The sequence below is a fragment of the Poeciliopsis prolifica genome, unplaced genomic scaffold (genome assembly GCF_027474105.1).
Source record: "Poeciliopsis prolifica strain line A6 unplaced genomic scaffold, Auburn_PproV2 SCAFFOLD008, whole genome shotgun sequence".
NCBI classification, from domain to species: Eukaryota; Metazoa; Chordata; class Actinopteri; order Cyprinodontiformes; family Poeciliidae; genus Poeciliopsis; species Poeciliopsis prolifica.
The window spans coordinates 1,652,501-1,662,291 of NW_026562383.1; the positions used below are offsets into that span (position 1 = coordinate 1,652,501).

The following is a 9,791-nucleotide window of genomic DNA, read 5'->3' on the forward strand; positions in this document are numbered from 1 at the left end:
TGGAAGTAAAGTTGCCGATATTTTGCCCTTCATCTTGAACGAGTTTGCATGCAACTCTCCCCCAGTGTCCAGTTTTTGTTTTGTTTTGTGGTTTTTTCCAGTTCTGGCCGGCATCCATCCCCACAGCATGATGTCACCACCACCATGTTTTTCTGGAAGACATGGACAAAAAAACACTTTGTTTTCAACTAATCATCTAATCATCTCCTTTTTCCACATGTTTGCTTTGTGTTTGGAAGCAACTTGTTCTCAATAAATGCTAAACATGTAGACTGGATCTTATTGCCAACAGATTCTCCCGCTGGAGTTGTGGGTCAGTGCAGCTCCCCCAGAGTTCCTCTTAGCTGCTTCAGTTCTCTATCAAACCTCTAAAGCAGGGTTGATTTCTTGCATGTTTTAGTTCTTGTTGGTAGAACCAACAACCTTTTCAGCATCTTAATGTTTTTCGGGGGGTCGGTGGTGTGTTCTTTGCTTTGTGTTTTTCGGTCACATGACAGTGATGCAGTGCAGGATTGTCACACACATGCGATGTCAGCAGTGTGGTTGCTTTTAATCAATCAATCAATCAATCAAGTTGATTTGTACATCACATTTCATCAAGAAAATGCTTAACATTGTAAAAACTTCTTTTTTTAAAACAAACATCATAAACACACCAAACAGTCACCAGTTGAGAAACCAGTGCCAGACATCACATTTCGTCTCGTTCCATTGATAAAATAATTATTACACATCAAATATGTTGAGCAATGTTCCATTTATTACGGTTCAAAAGTAGCTCTAAGCAGGGTTTAAGCTTTGATTAAAAGGAACTCAGTGTTTCTGCTGTTTTGCAGTTTTCTTGAAGTTTGCTCCAGATTTGTGGCGCATAGAAGCTGAAAGCAGCTTCTCTCTGTTTGGTTCTGGTTCTGGGGATGCAGACACCGGTACTAGTGGGTGCTTCGACACGGTGTCAAGAGGGCAGGTGGATATAAAGATATATATTTAAAAATACATGACATTGGTAAATATCAGTTATTGGGGTATTGATATCGGATGTCGATATCGGCCCACAGTTTCACATTCACACAGTGGTGTCACTTCACAGGTTAGAACTACTTAGTTCCTGTTCTATCAAATAAAATCCACATAAGAAAAAACCCCATAAGATTTGTTTTTGCAGGTCAGAGGTCATCAATGTGTTGATGAGATACTGTCTGATGGACACGACAGGTGCAGCCAAGCTGGTCACCGTCTCTTCAAGTTAAACAAGACAACAGTTGCTGCTGCTGCTGCTGCTGCTGCCGCACTCTGCTTCTTGTAAACATTCACACATATGCGGTGCAAACGTTGCAGCCTCAGGTGTATTTAAAACTACTAAGAACCCCACACACACACACAAACACACGCACGCACGCACACACACACCCCACACTGTCTAAAAGGGCCAAAAAGGGGTTCGAGGTTGAGCCTGAGAAAATAACCTCATGGCTTCACTCAGTGCAAAAGGCTTTATTTAACCCTGAAAGCGCATGATCCGCACCTCAGACAGAGGCAGACAGCTGCAGCAAAAAGAGAAAGCATTTATATAGTTATATATATATGTATATAAAAAACAGAACGCCATACCACCACTGCACTCACTCCCAGACTGCCATCACTGCGACGAGGCCTCTGCTTCAATCACATACCCCCTTTAATAGCCAGCGAGCGAGAATCAGGCCTGTGGTGGAGGCGGGTGGTGGTGGTGGAGGCGGGTGGTGGTGGTGGAGGCGGGTGGTGGTGGTGGAGGCGGGTGGTGGTGGTGGTGGGGGTAAGGGGGGCGAAGGGGACACAAGTGAGAAGCCTGTGGCAGCACTGATAGCGTCCTATCGAGTCTGCCTTTGGTTTCCTGTTCTGAGTCAGTGTAACCCGGGCCTAGCATGTTGTCACACTGCACTGTCCCTGTCAGGGCTGAAAATAATCAGAGGCTCACATTTACTGTCCTCACACAGTCACTCAAATGCATCGCCAAGCCTTTCCAGACGGGAGTTTGGGAAGACTGGAAGGAGGAGGAGAAGGTGGTGTTCAAAGCTTTTAGTCTTGTTTGTCACTGATTGGTTAAAAAAAAAAAGTGTGATCTTCCTATTTGAGGACGAGGTGAGAGTTTGACCATATAATTCTAATGCAGGCAAAGAGTTTTTCAGTTGTTTCCTTCTGTTATTTATTTTATTTTTATGTTTTACAAAAAAGGGGGTCAGGTAATGGACTGTTTTTTAAAAAAAAGTAAAATAACAGGGTGATTTATTTCTAAATTTGAGCATGAAGTGTAAACCGGGGAATCCAGGCCCCCTCCCCTCAGCCCCCTTTAAGAAGAGGGAAGTCCAGTTTTAAAAGGCAACATGATTTATTTCAGTTCTATGCAAATGCAGAACGATTCGAGCTCCGCTGCCCTCTTTTATCAAAGCATGAATCAGTGTTTCTGTGTTTCTGTCATGGCTGACGAACAGGAAAATTCATCTCTGAGGGGAGGGGAGAGAAAACAAGAATGTGTTGAGAGAGGGAGACAGTAAACAGGCGTCAGAGTCAGTGAAGTGTGTTTCTTTTAGAAGAAAGCCGCTTGTGGTGACTTTCTGCAGTTTTGGGGACCATTTGGACACACACACACACACACACACACACACACACACACACACACACACACACACTAGGTCCGAGTGTGTCCTCACAGCTGGGACATGGTGGCTGCAGAACGGCTCTGTGAGTATGAGACATGTGTTTCAGCTTCACGCCTCTCTGCCTTCTGATTGCACTTCTCTCTCATGATGCAGCTGCTGCAAACAAACTCAGCTCCCACAGAGCTGAAGCAAACTCAGCTTTTGCTTTTTCTAACTGACCTTGAAACAGTTTCCTGAGGCTTTGCAATGATTTGGATTCACTGACAGATTTCTGCTGAAAACGTCTTCATGTGATTCAGCCTGTGCTGAGGCCGCCTGACTGGGCCTCAGCCCGGCCCGGCCCGGCTCGGCCCGGTTCGGTTCGGTTCGGTTCGGCAGCGCAGGCTTTAATGATGTAAACCAATAAGGCTGAAGTCAGTGCAGGTAAGCTGAAGCAGTGCGGCTGTAAAGCGATAGCCGCACTGCCCACCTGCAGGCTGCTGCGCATCTCATTAACGGATCAGGTTTCAGTCGGGTCATTGTCCATCAGAACCGAGCCCGGACTGAACCATGGACTTCCTCTATGACGAGACGGAAATATGTATTTTAGGGAGTTTTTTTTTAATTATTTATTTCTGCGTGTTGTGATGGGACATTAAATGTAGGTCTGATTTAAATCAATCAATCAATCAATCAATCAATCAATCAATCAATCAATCAATCAATAAATAAAGCACACCCTGGTTCTTCTTGGATTCTTTTTAAATCCATTAAATAAATAAATAAATAAAAACATGTTATTATTATTATTATAAAATATCAGATATTAGTTTAATAACGTATATTAATATATTAATTAAACAACACATCAGATTCCAGGATGCATATGATCTTTCATTGTTACTATTATTCATTTCCTCTCATATTTGCAGACATGTTTCATTGTGAACATCCAGCTTGTTCTCCAAACTGGATTCTTCTGTGCAAAAATCCTCTAATGGCCTGATGAGGGCCAGACATTCAGCAGGGGCCACAGTAACAACAAACATACTGATGGACATTTGAAATAAATAAATAAGTAAATAAATAAATAAATGTTGCACCTGAATTGCGCATGTCATTTCCTGCCATATTTGTTTGTTTAATCCACGAATTTGAATAATAAAGCAACTCATGAATATAATATCAAATCCATTTTACTCGGTTTGTACACATCATGTATAGATGACAGAAAGTATTAAAGGATATAACTAATGTAACAGGGAGGGGGTTGTGGTGGGGGTGGGGTGTTGGCAGCCTGCCCCCTGGTGACATCTGATGAACTGCACCTCTTGTTTTTGAGCATGCGTAATGAGGGGCCAGGAATCCCAAACGCCGTCTCGCCTGACACGCAGTGGTTCCAATCTGTCCAGAGAGACGCTCCGAGGAAGAGCCGAGCAGCTCCAGAGTCCCGCACCATGCCGAGATCCTTCCTGGTGAAGAGCAAACGGGCCCACAGCTACCACCAGCCCCGCTGCCCGGACGACGGCTACAGCAGGCTGGACACCCTCCTGGCACACGTATGCGCAGGTGGGTGCGTGATTATCAGCGGGAACCGCAGCAGAGGAGCGACTTTCATTCTCGTTAGTTCGTGTCAGTGTTTGCTGTCAGTGGACATGCTTCACATAAAAGGCGCGTTTCCCCAGCAGCCAGCAGGTCTCATGGGGAGCCGGCAGCCAACCTGGAGCCCGAGCAAACCCGGGGCCCCGGCAGAGAGTCCCGGGGGTCCCTGTCCTCCAGCCCCCCGCTGAGCTGCGGCGGCAGCGCGTCCGAGCCCCACTCAGACTGTGATTTCTGGCGGCCGCCGTCTCCGTCCTCCTCACCAGGTCTGACAGCATCTCCACTTTCACCCGGAACAACAGTTCAACAGTTTGTTGGAATCTCTGCCGATCAGATAGTTTATAATATTTTATTCATATTAAACATTTTAATTTCCTGACCTGTATTATTATTATTATTATTATTATTATTTTTTTTTTTTTTTTTTTTTTTTTACTTTTTGCACGGGAGTTGCAATAGAAATTTCGTTGAATCCTGTTCAATGACAATAAATGCTATTCTATTCTACATTTGAAATGACAATTGACAAAGATTGAGGCACAAATGATAAAACTAAAACGATTAAACTAATTTCTTATTTACTCTGATTGTTGAATATTTATGACAGAAATAATGATGTATATCTCCAGGTTATTGAAACTAAATCTCCTAAATGCCCCTCTGCCCCCTCTTTCCCCCCAGACTCGGAGAAATGCCCCACACCCGCAGCGGAGGACGCCCCCTTCAACATCCCGCTCCTGCCTTACTCCTGGTCGGGTTACTCCGGCGCAGATCTGCGGCACCTGGTTCAGGGGCCCTATCAGCGCCAGCGGCACATCCGGGGCCACGGTGGGTCCCATTCACCCGCAGCGGGGATCTACGGTCCAGAGCGCGGCGGCGGCGGCGGCAGTGAGCGCGTTTACCCGCAGCGGGGCCTCGGGTCCGGCTGTTACCAGGAGTTTTCCCAGTGCGCGGCCCGCGGGATCTACAGGATGCGGGTCGGGGCCGAGCTGTACGCGGGGGCCAAGCAGAAGGAAATCAAATCTGAGGAAGACTTTCTGCACTCGAACCTGGAGGAAAACGGATCCTACAAGTGCATCAAATGCTGCAAGGTGGCGCTTTAAAACACAAATCCTGTTTTAATCTGGGAACGAGCGCATGTCTGATACATTTCATTTAAATAAATGAAATTTTTTAAAACATATTATAGTATATTTAGGCCTATATGTTTTTTTTTCCCAAAGGTTTTCTCCACGCCCCACGGCCTGGAGGTGCACGTCCGGCGCTCACACAGCGGCACGCGGCCTTTTGAGTGCGGGATCTGCGGGAAAACCTTCGGACACGCAGTGAGCCTGGATCAGCACCGAGCTGTTCACTCCCAGGTACCAGCCTCAGTCCAAACCATCCAGGAAGACGATGCTCAGGGGCCTCTGAGTTTACGCAAAAGGCCCTGATGACTTTTTCATTCTTTTTTATTATTATTTTCAGTAAATAGCAATTCATATCGGTGGAGTAAATTCAAAATTGTTCATTTGTTTCAGCAATTTAAACACATGTAACTCATATCATATAAAAACCATGGGTCAGATTTCAAGCGTTTTTAATGCATTTTGATGATTATGGCTAATAATTCATAAAACTCTCAGCTAATTTCTCTAAGAGGAAAAAGACAAAATCCGGACTTACCAGAATTACTAAAGATTTGAAATCGGTCTGAGCCTCTTTTTCATAAATTCCTGCAGGAATGCAGAGCAGCATGGAGGTGATGTTCAGCTCTTTCTCCTGCTCTGAGCTCATCCTCCATCTTACTGTCACTTAGTCAAATCACTGCAGCATCACAGCTGCTGTTGGCAGTAATTAGGTACCAAGTCCAGCTGGAAAATAGCATCAGAATCTCCACAGAGCCGGTCAGCAGCAGGAAGGATGAAGCGCTCTCCAAATCATCTCCAGCTGCTTCCATAATTTTTTTTAACGCTCATCAGAAAAGGTTGAAAAGATGAAAGCAGCAAAATTCAAAAGTATTTCCCCCAATTTCACACACACAGACACGCACGCACACACGCACGCGTGCACACACAGACACGCACGCACACAAACACACACACACACACACATCATTCTGTGATTCATTCCAAACCGGTGGATGGAAACACGCCTAACTCGCATGTTCCATTTTCTACCTTCCTTTTTTTTTAATAATTTCTGCAATTTTAAAAGTTCACTCAAAATTCACAATAATTGGATGAGAAACATAACTAATGATTGGAAACAAGAAGCTGGGCTTCAAGCAACATGGATTCTGTTCATGTTGCCTCTGCTCATGAGTCTTCCTCCAGACTCTGGAACTTTGCTTTCTAAATAAAGTGGAAACTTTACTCTTATTATCCGGGTTAAGACGCTTCTGACCTCTCTGGTTCAGGAGCAGCTACACACAAACATCACGGACCCTTGAAGTAATTTAGCCTCACCATGCGCTCAAGGCAGGAGTTTGTCCCTGTTGCCTGTAAATCCTTTCCTACCACAGTTCTTCCTTCCACTCAACTTTACAAGACAATACTCAGACACAGCTGTTTGTGAATGTTTTGTGGCTGACCCGTGGTGTCAGAGTCATCAGCTTTCTCCATGATTATGTCATAACAGAATCGTAAAATGGTTTTATTGGTACCAGTTGTGAACCATAATCATCAGAAATGACAGAAAATATGTTACTGTGTGTAAATAATTACTATTTGGACAGAATTGCTGAGATCCCAACCTGATGACCAAATTCAGATTTGTTGAGTATGGCTGAGATGAGACCAACTAAAAGCCCAAACTTCAATCTTACAAAGTTTCTGTGTGAATATCTTAACACCCTTATGTTTTTTTTTCCTCTGTATGTCATGAATATTAGAATACAGTTTCTTTAAACGATTGTTGATGTGATTCCTTGGACAGGAAAGGAGCTTCAGCTGTAAAATCTGCGGGAAGAGCTTCAAGCGTTCCTCCACCCTCTCCACCCACCTGCTCATCCACTCGGACACTCGGCCCTATCCCTGCCAGTACTGCGGCAAGAGGTTCCACCAGAAGTCTGACATGAAAAAGCACACTTTCATCCACACAGGTGAGAAAGATGAGCCACTTATGTACAGTACGTACACACACACACACACACACACACACACACACACACACACACGTATATGGGAATAACACGAAGAGATTCATCTCCTCCTCCCAACGTGACCGAGCGTTTCAACCGCTTGTTCCCCGCTGCAGGCGAGAAGCCGCACAAGTGCCAGGTGTGCGGGAAGGCTTTCAGTCAGAGCTCCAACCTGATCACCCACAGCAGGAAGCACACGGGCTTCAAGCCGTTTGGCTGCGACCTCTGCGGGAAAGGCTTCCAGAGGAAGGTGGACCTGAGGAGGCATAAGGAGACGCAGCACGGACTGAAATGAGCCGATTTCCTCAGCTTTCCACTGAGCGTGGGCCGACGTTTTAGTTTCCTGTTCTGAACTGCTGTTTTTTTGTTTTTTTTTCTTACTATTTAACTGATATTTATCGTTTGTTTTCACAATTATTATAAAAAAAAAAAAAAAGGAGCTAAATGATACATTTCCAAGACTGAATGTTTGGATCAGCTTTATAAAAATGTCTTCTATTTGTTTATATAAACATGGATTAAATGTTAACTTAAAGGTCTCATTATGCTGATTTCCTGCACTCCAGCCCCGCACATCCATTGTGGCTCTCCACACGGGGCGCCATCCTTTCATAGGGTGGCGCAAAAAATGAAGAATCATTTATATGAGTTGTAACCCCAGCAACAATTAGAAAACATCCAGTGGAGCTGTGCATCTGATGAGCTCATTAAAGCAGCTATTTCTCAGAGCAACGAAGCTGAAGGGTCAATAGAGGAACCATGTTATGATGGCGTCCTGTCAGAAAGAGCAGCAATTTCTTAGAGACAGAGGCCCAATTTCAAGGCGTTCAAACTGCTGTAAATATTTGACGTACAGCAGTTTCACAACAATCATGTAACAACAGTTACACGATTGAGCCATAAAATTGCACTATGTGGCTGGAAAACACATAAGTAGGTCAAAACAGCCTCAAGCCCTGGAATAAAGAAACTTAAGAACAGATGAAAACTAAAATCTCATCAAAATATTCTGTGTATTGATGAGAACAGTTCAGATTTTGGAAGGTGTTTGTCCCGTTTCATCTTGAGTTAAAGTAAGACTGCACTTCAGGAAATCTTCATAGCAACAGTCACAGTCGGTGTTGGTGGGATGATGGTTTGCTTCTTCAGGACCTGAACCACTTGTCTTAACTGATGGAACTAAAATCCTGAAGGGTTGTTTTGTTCCTGCCATCAGGTCACGACCCTAAACAAATATACTTGGACTATGCTGCAGAACCAATGAGCTGACGGAAGGAAAAAAAAAAAAAAAAAAAAAAAAATTCTATGCATATGAGCGGGACAAAGATTTCCTTCATCAAAGTGAAATCATTACCAAGTTTAAGGCAGGTTGGTTTGAATCGTTTGTTTTTGTCTCTACTAGAAAGAAAATCTGAAAACTGCATTTTGCATTCATTAAAAATGTAAATGCATTTCAATTCTGACGATTTCAAACATTTATGTCAACTCTTAAAAGTTATCTTTCCATATTACTGCATATCTAGAGAGGCATAAGGGTGGGCCCAATTCACACTAGAACAACCTGAGAGTAGCACCGCTGTCCTCCTCTCTGCGTCGCTCCGCTGATTTTTCAGAGCGTCAAGAAAAACAAGAAGCTCTATGTGAAGTCATGCAGGCCATCAATCACAAACCCCCAATCTGCATGGCAGCTCAGAGCTCATATCTCACATATTTAAGCAGAGGAACGTTTCGCAGCGTGCGCCATCTGGCCAAAAATAAATATTCTCAGGCAAAGCAATCATTCACATCCTCATATAACAAATGACATTTGGGGGGGAGAGGCCATAAAAGGCAACGTAAAGGAAGTCTGCAGGATTTGAGCAACTTTTATTACAGTAGCAGAGCCTCTAACTGCAGCAATAAGCAGCCGGGTGGACATGCTGATTTCACTGGGGAAAAGCTGGGTGTGATTTTTAGTTGCCTCTGCCTTGGTTAAATATTGAAGCTTTAAGGATGTGATTTGCACACAGCTGGCCACAGATTGTGCACATTATCCGGCGCCGCGACGCATACGAGCAGACACGTCAAAAACCTTTAAATAGCCTCATTTATTCACTGTAAAAACAGGGGAAAAAAAACAAGAAAAACTGTTAAATGCTTTTTTCATCAACGCCACAACTAACGTTACCCCTGCTGTCAACATACATGAGGATCAAGATTTACTTTCAGAAGTTCAGGATTATGGATGTTGCCATGACGCACTATTTTGCATACATTTACAAAACTTCCTTTGTGGGTTTATTCCAAATGTTACGGACAAGAAGACAGAAAAGAAATGTAGAGAAAATGTTTAAAGGGAAAGGATGGAGAGAAGACGTCACCACCTCAGCAGAAAGAGAAGACTGGACGTGTTTTAAGAGAGAAGAAATGTCAGATGGATTTTTATTTTTTTTACCTCTTGTTAGTGACATGTTTAT

The 9,791-nt window shown here is 43.8% G+C and overlaps 1 protein-coding gene across 2 annotated transcripts; it reads left to right on the top strand.

Annotated features, from left to right (window-relative positions):
- The first annotated feature begins 3,947 nt into the window (after positions 1-3,947).
- On the top strand, positions 3,948-7,853 carry gfi1aa (growth factor independent 1A transcription repressor a). 2 transcript variants are annotated; one of them, XM_055033375.1, is made up of 6 exons: positions 3,948-4,184; positions 4,301-4,480; positions 4,896-5,305; positions 5,438-5,575; positions 7,131-7,296; positions 7,452-7,853. In XM_055033375.1, the coding sequence occupies exons 1-6, from the start codon at positions 3,959-3,961 to the stop codon at positions 7,628-7,630; spliced, it is 1,299 nt and encodes a 432-aa protein (XP_054889350.1). In that variant the 5' UTR covers positions 3,948-3,958; the 3' UTR covers positions 7,631-7,853. The 2 variants fall into 2 exon arrangements, with proteins under 2 accessions (XP_054889350.1, XP_054889351.1); XM_055033376.1 differs by having other exon boundaries at positions 4,304-4,480.
- Positions 7,854-9,791: the final 1,938 nt, after the last annotated feature.